Genomic DNA, 19,087 nt, shown 5'->3' with positions numbered 1-19,087 from the left:
ATTTTATCTGAATAAATTATTTTACTCAAGAAAGATCACACTTTTCTAAAGTCCTGGCGCTCTTTATTGTTATTGGGTGATTCGGTATTGGATGAAAACTGAGAATTACTCCAACAACAATATTGTTCTTTTGACATTAAAACAACTTTCTTGATTGTGTACGCCTTCCCTTCTTCATCACCTAATATTCCATACCACGCTGTTGTTTATCTCCATCCTCCCAACTTTCAGACATAAATTCCTTCCACCCATTCAATGAACCTGACAATACTCTTGCTTATAGCAATGCACGTATTTGTGACATTAAGTCCACTAAATAACAAAGGTTCTTGAACTTTACTGAAATTAGGGCATACAATCACCTGTTCGTGCAAGGCTTGCTTAGGAATATATTCACTTTTGACGTGGGAGCTAGCCAGTGGCGTAACGAAACTTGAGGGAGGGGGGGGCCTGCAAGATATGTGGAGGGGCCCTCTTCGGACTCTGTCTGGAGCTCTTTGGCCGGAGTGCTGTGCTGGGGGGGCCCCCTGGAGTTTGGGGACCCCCGCACAGCCTGTATTACGCCCCTGCTTCGAGCCGACTTTACCGCCACCACAAAAAAACACCTGCAAAGTCTGAAGCCGCAGTCTCATACATGATGGAGATACAAACTGGGCGTACTGAAGAGCCTGACGAACGAGAAGTAAAGTACAGGAGGGGTACACCACCAGAGGGAATGAACAACCTCTCTAAGAACCTGGATACAGTCCCAGAACAACCACCAGACCCCCTTCAAGGGGACCGGAAAGTCTGAAAAGCCCATCCTGGAGGAATGAGGTAGAGAAACAGAAAATGGAACCACATGCGTTCGAACACACCAAACCCCAAATAACTCCCAGTGTCAAACAGAAGAATACCTGGCAGACATCCTCTGCATGGCAGCAGTAAAGAGGAGATAGATGCAGAGAGACACTGCAACATGATGCCACCCCAATCCATCCCCAGGACAACAACTTGGAAATCGCCAGTGAGGGCTCCAAGAGACTTTGAAAACACAGAGCAGAGCAAACCAGTGGAACCCGCCACTCCAGACACACCACCGACTACATCAACAGAGGAAATCAAACAGAACTGGCCACACTGGAGCCACCAGAACAACCTGAACCTTCCCCCTCCGAACCCGAAACAGAAACCTCAGGAGCAAGGAAACGGAGGGAAACAAACATTAGGCCCACAGGCAAAGGACCCATCAGGACATCCAATCTCAAAACCAATGCTCACTACTTCCGGAAACAAAACCAGGGAAGAAGTGCAATGTCAGGGCACATAAACCGTCCCACTCTGGGGTGACCCCCACAACCAACACACCTTGGCAAGCATGTGAGGAGAAGGGCAAAAGTCCAGAGAGGATGAAACCCCCTGCATAGGTGTACATACTGACAGTCCAGAACTTGCTGAGCAAGAAAGCCCAGAAGAACTTAACGACGACTGAGCCCATAGAAACAACTGCCCTGCAAAGACTAAAAAGTCATGAGACAGAAGAACAACCATCAGTGGAGCCAACATTATGGCAAAAATCAGTAGATCGGCCTACAACCCGAACAGCAGTACCAGGAACTTGAAAAGCTTGACCGTCTAGTGGGTGTGGAGCTTCGCTTGGAGCTGCCATCTTATCAACTTCATCTTCCTTCCTCCAGTTACGGGGTACCTCGCTGCTCTTGTTCCAAGGTGGGCCATCCCAGTTTCTCTGGTTTTGATTGGTCTGGGGTGTATGCTGTCCTTTTTCTTGGTACTAAAGGTTACCAGGGGAATATCAGTCAGGGGTATTTTAGCCCGTGTTAGGTCTGTGGTGCTTTGTTTAATGGGTGGCGCCCATTCCATTCAACTTGTATCCTTACTGCAGCTACTACCCCCAAGGTCTCCTGAGGTCCTCATGGCTGCGATCGTTTTGCAGGTAGTGTTCCCACATGTTCCGGTATGTCTGTGTCCTAAGAGGTTTCTGGGGTTCGCTGTGTGTGTGTGTGTGTGGGGCGAGGGGTCGAGGCTTTTTCAGTTCCTTGTGCTGCCGTTCAGGTTGTAGGCCGATCTACTGATTTTTGCCACAATGTTGGCTCCACTGATGGCTGTTCTTCTGTGTCATGACTTTTTAGTCTTTGCAGGGCAGTTGTTTCTATGGGCTCAGTCGTCGTTAAGTTCTTCTGGGCTTTCTTGCTCAGCAAGTTCTGGACTGTCAGTCTGTTCACCTGTGCAGGGGGTTTCATCCTCTCTGGAAGTTTACCCTTCTCCTCACATGTTTGCCAAGATGTGTTGGTTGTGGGGGTCGCCCCTGAGTGGGCCGGTTTACCTGCCCTGACATCGCACTTCTCCCCTGGTTTTGTTTCCGGAAGTAGGGAGCATTGGTTTTGAGATTGGATGTCCTGATGGGTCCTTGGCCTGTGGGCCTAATGTTTGTTTCCCTCCGTTTCCTTGCTTCTGAGGTTTCTGTTTCGGTTCGGAAGGGGGAAGGCTCAGGTTGTTCTGGTGGCTCCAGTGTGGCCAGTTCTGTTTGATTTCCTCTGTTGATGTAGTCGGTGGTGTGTCTGGAGTGGCGGGTTCCACTGGTTTGCTCTGCCCTGTGTTTTCAAAGTCTCTTGGTGCCCTCGCTGGGGATTTCCAAGTTGGTGTCCTGGGGATTGATTGGGGTGGCATCATGTTGCAGTGTCTCTCTGCTTCTATCTCCTCTTTAGTGCTGGCGTCCAGAGGGTGCTGTAGAAAAAAGAACCTAGTTCTGGGTTCAGAGACCTGTCTGGTGCGGTGGCTAACTACATAGTTAATAAAGTCTGAGTGTAGCCAGAAAAAGAAAGAAAAATGTCTTTCTTTTAGTCCCCTCACTCACCGGAGTTTCCTCACGGTGACATGCTTCATCATCGGGGCCATCCCAGTTCTTTACGAAAAGGGGCGTGCTGCGACTTGCGGAACTACGTAGGAGCACTATAATTGTGAAGGACTATGTGTGGTGCAAAGAAAAAGTGGAGTGGGTGCGAGTGTGGGTTAAAAATACCGTGCTAGTGGGCCTCAATGTTTTATTCTGCTCCTAGATTGGTATGTTAAAAATGGGGTTTATACTGTACACCTGCCAATAATGTGGGTAGGTTCAGTATATGGTCGACATGTTTCACGCTACCCCCAGGGTTTCATCAGGACCAGCCCTGTATTGTACCACTCCTAAAGAACCTAAATTTGGTTTAAGGAATTAGTAGTGTAATTAATTATTTACAGTGAATGACGCTGTACCACTCAGATACTTGCGTGGTTCAAAATACATACGCTTGACCTTTAGGGCGAATGTATTGCTCAATGAAGAACATTTGTAGGTGCTTAATAGCACATCATGGTCACTGAGGGGGGCGGTGTCGCCTCGGTGGAAACAATGTTCCTGATCAACAACGCCGCACAATACTACCTAGCTGCTTTCCCTCAGACCGCATTTAGGTTCTTTAGGAGTGGTACAATACAGGGCTGGTCCCTGTATGGTCCTGATGAAACGCTGGGGGTAGCGTGAAACATGTCGACCATATACTGAACCTACCCACAATATTGGCAGGTGTACAGTATAAACCCCATTTTTAACATACCAATCTAGGAGCAGAATAAAACATTGAGGCCCACTAGCACAGTATTTTTAACCCACACTCGCACCCACTCCACTTTTTCTTTGCACCACACATAGTCCTTCACAATTATAGTGCTCCTACGTAGTTCCGCAAGTCGCAACACGGCCCTTTTCGTAAGGAACTGGGATGGCCCCGATGATGAAGCATGTCACCGTGAGGAAACTCCGGTGAGTGAGGGGACTAAAAGAAAGAAATTTTTCTTTCTTTTTCTGGCTACACTCAGACTTTATTAACTATGTAGTTAGCCACCGCACGAGACAGGTCTCTGAACCCAGAACTGGTTTTTTTTTCTACATATGTATATTCAGGAGAACGACCTGCTCTCTAGTACCTCCTTCTCCCTCTGTTTATACATGTCCAGAGGGTGCTGCCAGGTATTCTTCTGTTTGACACTGGGAGTTGTTTGGGGTTTGGTGTGTTCAAACGCATGTGGTTCCATTTTCTGTTTCTTTACCTCATTACTCCAGGATGAGCTTTTCAAACTTACCGGTCCCCTTGAAGGGTGTCTGGTGGTTGTTCTGGGACTGTCTCCAGGTTCTTAGAGAGGTTGTTCATTCTACGTCCATTTCCTCAGGTGGTGTGCCCCTCCTGTACTTTACGTCTGGTTCTGCAGGCTCTTCAGTGCGCCCAGTTTGTATCTCCATCATGCATGGGACTGCGCCTTCAGACTTTGCAGGTGTTTTTTTCTGGTGGCGGTAAAGTCGGCTCAAAGCAGGGGCGACATAGGCCCCTGCAGCCCCCGCTGTGCGGGGGTCCCCAAACTCCAGGGGGCCACCTCAGCACAGCACTTCGGCCGAAGAGCTCCAGATAGAGTCTGGAGGGGCCCCTCCACATAACTTGTAGGCGGGCCCCCTCAAGTTTTGTTACGCCACTGACGGAAGGTTGGCAAAAATAAAATAAAAAATAAATGGTATGGAAAGTTTTAAATTGACAGCAATAGGAGGACCTCAGATTTAGGGGGGCCAGTCTGAAATACGGGCTGGCAAGACCCTCGTCAGCCCCTCAGTGGCTACGGCCCTGGGCTTCACGTCTTTTGTCTCTCTGGTGCTTCAGTGCTTCGAATCAGGCCTGCGATCCTTTCATTTCGTTCTTATGTTAATTATGCCAGAGTTGCTAGCAATGATTTTTGCTTTTTGCGTGAATTACTGCCTATAAAATGATATAAGAAATAGCTTTGTTTGTTTACACGGACAATGGCGTGCTGCTAGAGGAAGAATGCGGGTAGTTTTGTCCGGCACCCCTGCCTTGCCGAGTCCAGACTGTGATGTCCAAGCACACCCATGCGCGCACCACGCACCATTCAATTAATGAGGAGGCTTGCTTGCTCTGCTGAGTGAGGGGCCCCCTGGAGCTAGCTTTCCTTTATTTAAGGTTTCTTCACAAACAAACCTAGTCCTAAAAACTAGGGGGGGTCAGTGCAATTTTGTTTTGGAGAACAGGATTAACAGCAGAAGAATAAAAAGTATGAATTATTGGCCTTGCCCTGAAAAACTCTAAAAATCAAGCTTGATTTTTGTACAGCAAAACAAACATGGCACCCTTTGTCAATGAAATATACATAACAGAATACGGTCTATTTTTGTTAAGGAATTACTTTTTATTGCAAAGAGTAGCTTTAATTAATTGCTGTTAAAAAACTGTCTTTAACTCTGAATTTTAATTGAACTGTACAGTATTTGTGGCTTTATCGGATCCTTAAGTAAACTCACGTCATAATCCTTAATCCTGGTCTATGTAGGCATAGGTCAACGACAGGAGACCATCAGGGACTAAATAATGGAGGAAGACACCTTAATGTGCAGTCTCAAGGAAGTGCATGTTTTCTAAATACTTTGTTAATATCTCCTTCTACCTTTCTTGGATCACTGCAAAAATCATGGAAATGTACCTTTGGGTGGTAAAGAGTCAAAGACCGCGTTCAACAGATATATCCGGAATCAAAACGACCAACTAAGGCTGCAAGGTGATGCCAACACTTCCCATCTGGCCCTCGTGAACCAACAGAGGGCAGACATTTTGATATGTCCCATTTTATTATTAAGTCATAAAGATGACTATACATCCATGGAACAAATGAGTATGTTTGACAGACGTCTGAACTCGGTTTATGTCTTACCTTCCAACTCTTCTTTCTCATAATGAATATTGAGGATGGAGCTGGTCCCGCCTTGATCCACCACAGCCTCCTCATCTGGTCTCTGTGTAAAGAAAATACAGGCAGATTTAAAGTATCATATGCAATTTATTAAATTACAAATTCATTGGCATGCCAAAAGCTTCCAAAGTGAAGATTGTGTATGCTCGGCCTGTAATCAAAAAATGGGCAGTCCATCCAGTTAATGAAAAGACAGCAAGCATTGTATTGAATAGAGTATATGATAAAAAAACACTTAAGATTCAAAAACAGTAGAAAACGAAGGGTTGAAAGATAGATAGTTAAAGCAGGGCTTCTGAATGGGCATAACTAATGAGTTCCCACAGAATCACTGGAAGCTAGTAATTTTTCCAGTGGAATTCCAGAAAATTGGTGAAATGCAACCTTGTGAACGCTCATACACACTTTACACATACTGAACCAGGTCATGCTGGATATGTGCATGCACAGACTTGCAGACCCTTTAAATGATACTTTGATTGCCATTAGATGCCTGGATACCTACTCTCAAAAGTTTTAACACGCACTTCAGAAAAATTGTGAGTCAATGCAAACCTAGAATTTTGACCAGTGCTCGGAAAATTCACATTCTAGTCAATGTAGTCCGCACAGTGCCAGCTAATTGAAAGATACTATGTAAAAATATATCCTGAATATGAAACAGGACCTGATTTAGAGTATAGCAGAAAAGGAGCACTGCCATAGATTGGTATGTCTCTCACTCTGCCTCATTCGCAGTTTACTCACCCCAATTACAGGTGATGGTGGTACACACTCTAAATCAACAGAGCCTCAACTGGCTCCACTGGTGGAACACCTTTACCTGTCGTCCCGTCCGCTAGTGGATCACTGGGTCATAGCAGCAATCACACTGCCCTATTCAGGATGGTGCATTGCCCCTAGGTTTCCCTGCCTCAACATGTGACGCATGGCCCAAGGGAGTGTTCTCTCGGGGCATCTGGACCACAAATGTTTGCTTTTCCATTGTATTGTATTGTATATTGGATTTATATAGCGCTTATCACCCAGGGGTCTCTAAGCGCTTGCCTTGGGAACCCGTCCTGGCTTTTCCCTGTGAGATAGCCCCTACAGGGCATCCTCAAGGTGAAAGCCATTCATCCCGCTGCGGGGGGCCGTTGTGGAGATTAAGCAAGCTTAATGCCCAGAGTTGCAGAGTGTGAACCCATGATTAGGCCAGGCACCGAAGCGAGAATTATCGAGTCCGTGGAAATTTGAGCTGAAGACCCTGCCTCATCGGGAATTGAACCCTGGTCCCGGGTCTGACCTCTGCTTCAGGGTCTGCCTGCTCTAACCAGTGAGCCACACTTCTCCACTCCATATATATCCCCTTCAGGGGGAATTTGTTTTTGGGAAACAAAACAAAATTACAGAGCGGCAAAACCAACATGGCACCTGCTCTGCAAAGTTCCTTGCCCTTATTGGAACATCTGCTACCAGGGGGTGCACTAAAGTCTGTAGAAATCCCCACCAGGGAGGCAAGGATCTAAAAGCAGTCCCCCGCCAGGGGTGCACTGGCTGTGGCCTTTGTTGATTTGGCAGGCTGGAGGCCACCACCCTCCCTGGAGATATTTTTCATATTATGTGTTTTGAACTTATAACAACATAAACATGTAACATGCAAACATACTGATTGTGTATGTGCTGATTCTACATGTACGATTTAGATGTGCCCTATGTTTTCTGTTCTCATGTGAAATGTTTTCTTTTACGTGATACTTGTAAAACCTGTTAATAAGCTTTTCCATATACATTACCTATTTGACCCCCAAACGCCTACAAAATATATACCCTACCAGAAACCCACAATGCCTAAGATGCCACGCAGTACTGGCAGACTTTTTACACATGACATGGTACTGCCCTGCAGTCTGTCGCTACTGGGCAGACATTTATGGCCAGCTACAGGAAACCACAGGCTGGCGAATCCCACAGTCAACAAAGGTATGACTTTTGGGTCATCTCCCTGCGAATCCCCCAAAAAGACTGGTAGAAGGTACGTCATACTAGGACTACTTATAGCAAAAAGACGATTGGCTATTGACTGGATCAGTCCACAAGCCCCAACAAGGGAGGCCTGGGAGTCAGACATGGTAGAATGGGCCAGGGCAGAGGAGGCACACATGCGGCGAACTCGGAGGGACCCCAAAGAACAGGAAATGCTAGCAGCATGGGCAGAGATAACCGAAGCTTGTTTACATATGCAAACTCACAAGAGAGGGCCTTGCACCCGAGCCCCGGAGTGAATACTTAAGGGATGGAAAGGCGATTCGAGCTACATTTGATGGTCGATGAGGGACGGTCTGTATAATTAGGTTAGCACTCAAATTGACTCGGAGGAATTAATGACTCATTAGGAAAGCAACCTCAAAGTACTATCAAGGAAGTGCAACAGGGCAGGGCACGGTTATTTGGAACATTTAGTTCACTCGCTTGATGTTATTTATAATGGTATACAGGGATGGGGGTTAGTCTCACTGAGAGACAGTGGTTTAATCTTATAATGATTGTATTGATTTTGAAAAGTAGACCTAACTGACCTTCATGTGGACTGTCTCCATGTTTTTGGGAAAATTTGAAAATAAAGATTTGAAAAAAATAAAGTTTTTCCAGTGCACCTGCAGATTAAAATCTTGGTCTAATGTATCTCATTATGTTGCAGAATGCTTAGAGTAGGCTCAATGTGTAAGAGTTTGGGAAAATACTGAGCTTATGTTATCTACCTGTGCCCTTACCGGTTGGTCCGCTATATGGGAACCATGTAGGTGTATTGAATGTAGAATTGTGCCATTTAAGCCAATGTTGAGTAGGCAAGAGTTCAGATGTCTTTAGATTCATGGCAAATGCTTTGCAGATGCCTTTCTGGTGGCTTTCAGAATCCTTTTTTCCTGACTTACTAGCAGAGCCTTTCCCCTACTTAGCAGAGTAAGGTAATCTCTTTATGGGAGAAATTATTTTATTTGCCTTTCATTTTGAGACAACTTTTATCTTAGTTTGTCTTTGGTTTTATGATTTTTGGATTCCTAAGAAGTATAAATTGACTAATGCATAGGGGGGAAATCACAGACCCTTTGCTGACTAGATATCAACCAACATTACTTACACGTGAAGAGGGTGGGTGCCCCAAAAACACGCTTTTAGGCACTGCAGCTGTCCTGCTGTGTAGGGACAACATCACAGACCCTGTGAATCACATCTGACCTGGGAAGCCTACTATTGCAGCAGATCTCTGCTGACAAGTGGGTCAAACACTTTGAAGTAATTATGATAGACCTTATTCTATTGTCGGACTCACTGAGTTTCACCCATCACTGACTTCTGTGAAGGACTTTTCTCTTTCCTTTGACTGGGAAGAAGTAAGAGATGCTATTCTTATTCTTCCTAGCCACAACGTCCCGGGTCCCAATGGGGTCCTGATGGACCTATTTAAGTCCAATATTCATCTGTGGTCCACAATTTTAACTATTTACTTTAAAACAGTTTTTAAGTCAAGTCTCCCCAGCACATGCTCTAAAGCAGTTATCATTCTTGTATAGAAAAAAGGGTTTGAGGGCGATACTCTGTGTTACCGCTCGATATCCTTGATAGACTCAGAGGTGAAAATTATAGGCAAAGTGCTCCTATCCAGATTAACAACTTGGGTTAAACCCCATGCAGTGCTAGAGGATGTTAAGTATGGCTTCAGAGCAGGCAAGGCACTCTGGATCAATACTTAAACTTGTATCTCTTAATCTACAGACCCTGTGGCCAGATCCGGAGTCATGCAATTAGCCTTTTATAGCTTCAAGCTCCGCCTTTGACAGGGTTAACATAGATAAGCTGTGATCTATTGTGCTGGACAGGGGAATCGATAGAAATATAATTTTTTTCCTACATGACCTGCACCTTAACCTGATCACCTCTGTCAGATGTAGCCTAAACGGACAATGCACTGAGCACTTTACAGTTAATAGACGGGTCAAACAAAGTTGCATTCCAGGCCTTTTTTTATTATTGATTCTTTATGTTAACAAACTGAAGCAGATACTTGCACCTGTGGGTGGTTATCTCACTGTGTTAGATGGCCGCCTGTCCCCACACTTTCATAAGCAAATTATACTTTTTTCGTTTCTAGGACAGCCCAGGGTCTTCAAACTTTACTGGATCTTTTGAATAATTACATGGATATGCTTGATCTTAGTATTAAGTCGACCAAATCACACACCATGTAGATAGGTCCTAGAAATACTAAAAGTAGAACTCATCTCAGTGAGGGCCAAATAAGTACTTAAGTCAAACCTTCCCCATATCTTGGCATTATATTTGACTCCTTCCTTACTTGGTCTCCACTAGTTAGGAAGTAAAGGCACACTTTTCCCAGAAGCATTGCTGCTGTCTTTGACTTTGTTGTAAGGTTAGGCCATAAATCGGGGGCTATGCTTGAGATCTATAAAGCAAAATGTGTGACCGTAGTGTGTTATGGCAGTGATATTTGGGGATATGCTAACACTGCCTCCCACCAACGTGATGAGAATATGTTCAAGTAGTTCATCCACCTTTAATATCCATAAAGAACTGGGGCAGGGTGTTTTGATTGACACAATTCGACGGAGACAACTCATTGTATGGCTGCCCATCTGGCTTAAGCCTGAAATGGAACTTAACAGGAAATTACTTAAGGACTCGGATCGTGCCTCCGGTATACCATGGATTATTAATGTGTATTCAAGTTAGGGTGAGCTTCCCTTTTCAGCAACCCTGGGAGTATTATGAAGGCGGATCTTATTTGGGTAAAATATGCTTTCCTCAGCCAGCTATGTGAAAAGAGGGAATCCTTTGCTTCATGAAAGGTCTCAGTCAGGTCGTACTCTCTCGTACAGTCTACTTAGCAGTTAGTACCTTATCTTTATATGATATGTCTAATGGTTATTATTATTTACTAACACAGTTCAGGTTAAATATGGTTCATCCTCTAATGAGCACCCCAAGGAATGGTCTCAGGATGTGGATGCTCCACGCTGTATTTGTGACTCTACAGCTACACAAGATTGTGTACACTTAATTTTATTCTGTCCAATTTACAAGCACTTTAAATCTTGCTTCTTAAAGCCACTCCTAGTTGGAAGAAACTTTACTAAAGCCAGGCTTGCTTTTCTGTTTTTACAGTTATTAGGTGACCCTCTTATTTGTTGGATTGTTGCTTGCATTTAAAACTGGGCTGTCATGCCAAGGAATTCTAGAATTGTTGACTTTCAATGTTTTGCTTTGAAATGTTGTATCTGTGTATTGTTTGAACTTTTAATTTAACTGCCTTTTATGGTTTGTAACTTCAAACTGACTGAAGTATATTGTTTGACTAATGCATTCATGTATTGATTATTGACTAATAACACATTTGATTATTTAAATTTGTAAGTTTGCAAATACTTTAATAAACCTTTATGGTTTGAAACTTAACCACCCTCTGTCTTCCTTGTGCAGCTGAATATGCTTCACGTTATTGAAATGTATTAAATTCTGATGATTAGCCTTAGTTCGAAAGAAAGATTAATCAAAGAGCACGTCATGGGCCTTGCATTTGCATGAAACAAAGTGCTCCGTCATCCCTCTGACTAAAAATCATAGACTAAAATATCAATTTCAAATATGACTACCAAATTACAGCCCTTACATTAATATCTTTGTTTTAAAACTTCCACATAAAATCAAGCCCACGATCAAAAACGTTTCTCTTAGTATTTTACGACTGGAATTCGAATACTTAAATAATCCATTCATTGAGTAGGTGACCACGGCTGTATTTAGATATTAAAAAGGAGTTTAAATATAGGAAACAAGATTTTTATGTAAGGACACCATTCTGACAGTGTATTTTTTGGTCTATGATTTTGGAGACTATTTACCCTTCCCATGTTTTCAATTGGAACTAATGGAAGATCATGTGCAATCAGACATGGCACACTTTTTGCAACATTAAAAGATCCTAGAAAACAAGTATACAGCTGCCAACAGTGCTTTGCATGTTGGTTCCAGGAGTCCAATACTAATAACGACAAAACGTCAAAGTGGAAAGTAAATTGTTGTTGGCTTAAAAGGAAAAGGCGACTAGTGTCACTCATAACAATAGGCCACCAGCCGGTTATGCAAGTAGTGTTTGATACTGAAAGAAGGACGCAAACTGGTGTATATTTTTCCATTCAGATGACTGGCAGTCAGATAGCATTAAAGTGATAGGCCCATGGTCTTCCTTTGCCTTCCATCAGGAAGCTCAACCACTGTTCTAATACCTTAGGACAGTGGTTCACAAACGTTTTCAACCTGAGGCTCCCTTGACCCATTGGCCTTTGGGCCTTTGCCCGCGGCTCCCCACTGGTACATTTTTTGGGGGATGGGGTGGATGTAAGCCAGGCTTCAAGAGTACTAGTACTTTATCCCTGAAAATAATTGGGATGAAGCTGATGAAGATATTATAATCATATACGCAGGGTGTTTCATATTACTAAGGAGGCGCCTCTAATAAAATATTCCTTGTTACACTTCTTTGCCCATGCCTTTTTTGAGTACCGTCTCAAACTTTATCCCACTTACAGTGCTAGATAGCACCGCCATGCATGTAAGGCCCATTGCCAAAGTGTTTCTGCACTTGAAGAATATTTGCATGCTTACTCCCTAAAATTGCTTTCAAATCAATGCAAGTAAAACAAATCCCTTTTTTTTTAAACATCCCTCTTTCTTGCTTTCAAATGTTGGCATTATGCGGTGTATGGTGTTTTACTTCCCTGTGCTCAAGGAGAGAGCAGGCCTGTCCAGAAATGTGTGTGTACTGAAAGAAATGTGGACTGGAAGTACCTATGATTCAAGTACAAATGTCAATACCTAATGATACATTTTTTTTGATAGACAGGACAACTGTACTTTCCTGATAACAAAATAAATCAGGCATCTTTCGCTTACTTAGGGAGTGTTGGAACGTGGGGATCCAGTAAAATATGGAGGTCATTTCCCTCGACATGTCACTTACAAATAATCCACATCATGTGTTTAAGTTTAATTAGTTTAACTGAAGCCAACAGACCCTTCAACATTAAATGCATTAAAGTGCTTGGTGCGCGGCTTCCCAGGCTAGGTTTTGCCGGCTCCCCAGGGAGCCATGGCGCACAGTTTGGGAACCACTGTCTTAGGAAAAGCATTACTTAGGCTCAGGCAGTGGCAGGGTGCAGCAGACTCTGGGAATAGAATGCAAGCCATAGTTTAACGATGACTTCTTGGATTTGTGTTCGGCGTGATGACATCATCACTAACGTGGTGATACACAATCATGCCTGCCTGGACAGGCGCATGCTGGCCTGTCAATGAACATTTACCAGCCATTCACCATGCAATGTATGTTGTTATTTTTATTTTGAATTGGAACAATTAATATTGAGACCACCACCTGCAGGGTCAGAAATTGTAGCCCCGGCCCTGTGAAAGAAGTGCCGGTGCTGAGCACCTGAAAGCACCTGTTCAAATTAAGCACTGCTTATAAGGGACAGATTGTCCATATACTGCATTTTATTTAATTTCTTAATAAAACAACAAGTGTAGATCTCTGTAGAAAGAAAAATAGTTACATTTGTACGAGGAAGTCACTGAAGAAGTCATATTTTGTATTTTATAGTAACCTTAAGAGTATATCAGAAAAATTACTGGAAAAAACACTCTTGGCTATGTGAAAAAAAAATACCTTGCCCTGTGACACCACTTACCACAAGGTCCTTACACATTGTAAACAAAGGATGTTTGCCCCAGAACCAGTACTTCAGTGTTTGACAAAGTCAAAGAGGCCCCTCACTTTTCAATACATTGCAAGCTAAAGCTCAAGAATGAGATCTTACTGTAAACTAAGGGACCCCTGACAGAACCGGAAATTGCTTCACCACATTTACAGAACGTGCTATCAGAAATAATTCAAGGTGCCAGCAGGAGCAAAGACAAAGTAATTTACTTTACGAAAAGTGACAAAAATAGTACGTATTTTTAAAAGGAGCATTGTATTCCGGGTTACAGGGTGTCATCTGGCGAAGCGCAGTGTTAATCAGTTTTAGAACAACGTATTAAAAGATGGCGGTGCAATACTGAAAGTGCTAGTGTGGGATTAGGAAGGTAAAGAGGATGCTGAGAAGATGTGATGTAAGTGCACTACACAAAGCACTCAGTGATTACTGCTGAGCAAGCTGAAGTGTGTCGGCCGCCCCTGCCATGCCGATCAATAGCTTCACAGGTCAGGACATCCTGCAAGCAAGCACATTCTAAGGGAAAGAGTCCAAAAGCTAGTACTGTCAACCTGCAACCTTTCGCTCAAAATGTTTTTTCTCTTTGTGCTTGTTAAAGAGCTGCTGGTGAGTGGGGATGTTGAGTTGGGATTGAAATCACTCTTTGCAGATGTATGTACCAGAACTGGAAACAACAACTGTTTGAGTCAATTTCTGCCGCCGCTGTCCACAGCCTCCCAAATGCAACTTATAAGAGCTTCACATTTCCATAAGACCCTACTGCCAGTTCCCACTACCTCCAATCCATCCAAATAATCTGATCATGGGTTGACACATCTCTCCCTGGTGGTCCATGGGAGGCGGGAAGTGGAGTTCATGGCGTCTTCGCAGGAATTACAATGTCCTTTGGGGAGCACTCCGGTCCTAGTCTTTTTCAGCACCGAAAAACCAATTATAAGAATGTCATATATCAATTCTTAATGAGTTTCAGTGCCTCAAAATCAATGCTCAAGTCAATTGTGCTGGTGTGTGTTGCTGATCAACCTTTTTTCGAATAGCACCTTAAAAAAGGACATCTGGACGGGCACAACAAGTTAAAGCAAACACCAGCTATAGCTAAACTTGTCATTGTGGACTCCAGTTTCTCACTAAAAATACTGAAATTAACTTAGCGCAGGGGGTCAGAAGTATTACTTTCCTACGCTCGACCCAACTAAGTGGTAAGCAGTGTCTCGTCTCAGCCCCACTTTGGATGGCTTCGTATGGCTAGCCACAGTATCAGAGGTACCTGAAGTTTCCATGAAGGGGAATGTGATGCTGTGATCTGAAGCTCATCAAGGCTACAGTTGAGGTACTACTGGCAGACCCTTTGAAGTTAAGCCACCTTTGAAACAGCGCCCATTATGGTTGGCTACAAGACAACCAATGCAACAAGCAAAGAAAAAAAATCAACAACCATATTTGAGCTTCTGCGCTGTCACAGTTGAAACATAACTCTTCCAAGCACTTATTCAAATCCGCAGAAAAATCTTTGAAGGTGAAAAGATGTGAAGTTGGGGGGGAAAAATTATGCAAACAAATCCTTCCAAAAATCTGAAAATTATGGTGAAAATATACATATGCTTTTCTCCTTTCCATGCCTGTAGGAAGGTAGGATCCTTCTCATGTGTACCCCCACTTTTTGCCTGGTGCTAAGCTGGTTTTTGACTAGTCTGACTGGGAATCTGCCAATCAGGACCCCAGTCTATCTGCTTTCCCCCTAAATTGTTATGTTATGTACTTAGGTCCACGCCAGATTGGATACTGGGGTACCCTTGTCAGTCCCTAGTATATGGTACCCATGTACCCAGGGCATAGGTACCCTAGAGGTCTCCCATGGACTGCAGCATGCATTATGGCACTCATGAGATACCATTCAAAGTGAAACTACAGGCCTGCCATTGCAGCCCGTGTACGTTGGTGCATGCACCACTTACAAAAGATATAGGTTTACTACATCTAAGGGTCACTGCACTTAAAAACGATATCACCTCTAGCAAGCCTTTACAATCTTGAGGGCAGGGTGCTTGGTACTAAGAGAGAGGGTGTCTCTGCATGAGCAGGACACTCCTGCAGCCTACGGAGTCCATTCCCCCGGGTTGTCAGTGAAGCAGCCATATACTAGTATAGGGAGGCATAACGTGACCGTACTATGACCATCTCGAAAATAGCTGCAACGAACCTTATCGTGTTTGGTGTCAAACATGTTAGAATCATACCCCCACACCGTTACCGGTGTGGGAGGTTTGATTCCACCCACCGGTAGAGCCCTCTGTTATGCTCTCAGGCTTCCCAGTACCAGCCTTCTAGTCCCGGACAGCACAAAATGGTTGCTGCCCACCAGAGACACATTTCTGCCTGCCTGCTGCTGAGCCAAGCTTGAGCAGGGGAAAGCAGAACAAGAGGCATCCTGTCACAGGGAGGTGTGACCACCTCCCAGACAGGATTAAGTGTATTAGGACTAGGTGGGTGTGCTTGCCAGTGCCCGAAAGTCTGCATGAGAGACACATTTGGTGTCCCTGTGCATAGCCCAGTTCAAACCAGTCCTGGGAGCCGTTGGCTGCCGCTCTGTGCATAACTGGACAAAGGACATGGGAGCAATCTCCGCCCTGTACAGACCCTCCCCTGGGAGGGTCCACAGAATCTTCCCAACGCTCTTCTTAGGGTACTTAAGGGCTTACCTGGGTGTAGGTCCCTAGATTTGTCATTGACAAGATTCAGAACTGAAACCACTGCACTTCTACTGTCTGGGCACTCTGGACTTCATTGGACTTCGTATGGGCCTGACTTCATCTCCCTTACAGTCTGCTGCCTCGTCTACCATACAGGATCCGTGCAGGACCTGTGGAGAATTCAATTCACTTGAAGATAATCTCCTTTAAAGTGAAGGAGTCACTTCCCTGCATTCGCATGCACCTCAACACTGCTGACGTTCAGCTGAACCCAAGCTCCTGCGGACCCTGAAGGGTTCAACAACACAGGTAGTGGTTATCTTCGTTTCCGAAGGACCGGGCTGCATTAACCGAACCCATGTGCACCATGTACCTTTGCAAGTGCATATGCTTGTTGGCAACTCTGCAACAAGTGCATTGGGCTTCCAAGTAGCCCCAACTTCCGACAACTTCATGCACCAAGATCTTCAGCCACACCGCCTCGTGGGCATCATGGCCTACTCCGTTTGGTGAGCTGCTCGAGGTCCTCTTGCGATCTCTGTGCCTCCGGCCTGTGGATCCAATTGAGGGTCATCTTTGTTTTCCTTGGGCATCCCTGATTGCTCGGGCCTGCCCTGACTCCCCTGGTGGTGGTGAGTCTCCTGGACCCTGCTTGTCCTAATGGTGCACCTTCTTGATTGCCTGCCTGGATTGCATTTGCCAAGGCTTGTTGGTGCCCCCACCAGACACCGATCCCTCAGCACTGAACATCATTTGTGGTACAGCTCGCATCCAAGCCCTGGCTGTCCTCCCCATCGCCTGGTCCTCGCAGCTGCAGAGTCAAGGTCACCGTTATCCTTCCTGAAGCACCGGACATCGGAGGGGATCCATCTTCCAAGTCTCCTGGTCACTCTTGAGTGACATAGACACTGTCCCCTCTGCTTTCAGGTACCCTTCTTCCATAATCCACTTTGGATTCCTCCGGACACAGCAACAGCACTTTCCTGGAGTCCACCATTGGGTTCGACCATGGTTGCTGATGCAACTTCCCACCTATGCACCCGGCTTCCCTGGTTTAGATAACTTGGGTACCAAGGTATCCATGGGTGGGGTGGCTCTCCAACCTTCTGTCTTACACTGGGTTTCTTCAGGGTCCACTGGGAAGGGTCCCTAATCTTTCAAATTCCAACCGCGACTTGCACATAGACTTGTACAGAGCATGCAGTAGTGTTCTCACACTGCACACGATCTCTGTGGGGTCCCTATCTACTTACCTTGGGTGGTTCTGTGGGTCAACAGCAATTCTATGTCCTCTCGATATTGTTTTAAATCAATTCGTGGCTTTTTTAGTATATGGCTTGGTCCCCCCCGGGGCCCACTGTGTTTTAGTGCTATTTACTGTGATTTCTTTGCTTTAATATTGTGTGCTTTGTGTCTATTTTCATGTAGGAGATATTGTAACGTACTAGAGAGTGTTCTATAATAAATACATATTTTTATACATACTTTGTGTGGTTCCTGTTCATTTAATATATACTATCTGGTAAAACAAGCTGCTTTACATTCCTTCAAGACTAAGCCAGAAGGCTACTCTCCACAGCTACCACTTGAATAGCTTTCCAAGGTTGTCTGAGAACTCTTAAATCACCACAAGGGTTTTCTGGACTGGTGCAAGGTGCCCACTCACATTAGTGGACATCATATACCAGGTCAGCTTCTCACAATGCCCAAACAATACAACTGAGAATATTAAAATGCATTCAATTTACTTTAACAGGTATGTTCCTCAGGGCTCTTAAAATAAGCCCCTTAAAATATTTGCATCTTGCACCAGCATTATGAGTACCATAGATTTAGGACTGATGAAAGTGGGGGAGACATACTGCCGCAACCGCTGAGGGGCCAGTACAAGTTTAAATGTGAGGAAGGATATACAGAACAGATGGTATCCTCCACACTGCCGGTTGAGCACTCCTCACACTGTTAAAGAAATTAATTCATTAATCGTTTTTCTAGAGCCCAGCTTCACCTACTGGTTTCTTGGTGTTACATTCTAAAAAGTTCAACACAACTGGAACCTCAGGAATCTGTTTTCCATGCTCTGGGATAGGTTGAAGATTTTAAGTCTCAAATGCCCATAAATCTTTATTTTTAGAGAACTCTAGAGTAAAAACTCATGAGATGGAAGAATGTGCTATACATATACATTTCATTTGTTTTAAAGAACTGGAATAGACTGGCTTTCCTAATCCACTCAGCTATCCACTTTAAATACAGATCTGTTCTTTTCAGCAGACATATTAACCCTCTGTGCTACTTTAGGGTGAGTCAAAACTGCCACTAGACAAAACTCTGATTACTCTCTCTAGCAGGAACATTAATCACAAGAGTTATCATAACATTTTATTGCTCTGGGAACTCTGCATCCTTAACTTTTAAATCGTAAGTTATTGCTAAACACAGCGCCCTCACCTGTGGTCGGCGCCCCCACTCCAGGTCAGCGCCCAGTGTGGCCGCATCAATTGCCCTGCCCTAAAGCCAGCCCTGCAGTAGCGTAGCATCAAGGCTTGAGCCTTGATGCAAGGAAAATGAGCCTTGTTAGTCCCTGTTTGGGAGCAAAATGCAGCCATAAATTAATTAGGGTTCCTGCTGCACCATTGATAGCTGCGCCCCTGGAGCCACAGTGTTTTATTCAAGGGAGACAGCGAGTGGAGCAGTCATAATTGCTAGTCAAGGATCCTCCATCATGATACACACAATCCTGGCTATAGAATAAATGTTTATGCTTTTTAGTCAGAGTGGGGCTCACCCTGCTGTATAATTGGTGGTGGTCTGCTCCCTAACTTCTTGGAATACATA

General features: G+C 44.4%; 1 protein-coding gene across 1 annotated transcript in view; it reads right to left on the bottom strand.

The window, feature by feature from the left end:
- SLC4A8 (solute carrier family 4 member 8) overlaps positions 1-19,087 on the bottom strand; it is a 675,897-nt gene that overhangs the window by 442,892 nt on the left and 213,918 nt on the right. The window contains exon 2 of the mRNA XM_086965936.1: positions 5,749-5,830. Coding sequence (XP_086822062.1) covers positions 5,749-5,830 — 82 coding nt within the window. The remainder of the gene's footprint in view (positions 1-5,748; positions 5,831-19,087) is intronic.

Source organism: Lissotriton vulgaris, chromosome 1_1 (assembly GCF_964263255.1).
Source record: "Lissotriton vulgaris chromosome 1_1, aLisVul1.2, whole genome shotgun sequence".
In the NCBI taxonomy this organism is placed as follows: Eukaryota; Metazoa; Chordata; class Amphibia; order Caudata; family Salamandridae; genus Lissotriton; species Lissotriton vulgaris.
Note: the sequence above shows the minus strand (reverse complement) of the source record. Positions and strands in the feature narration are given on the sequence as shown.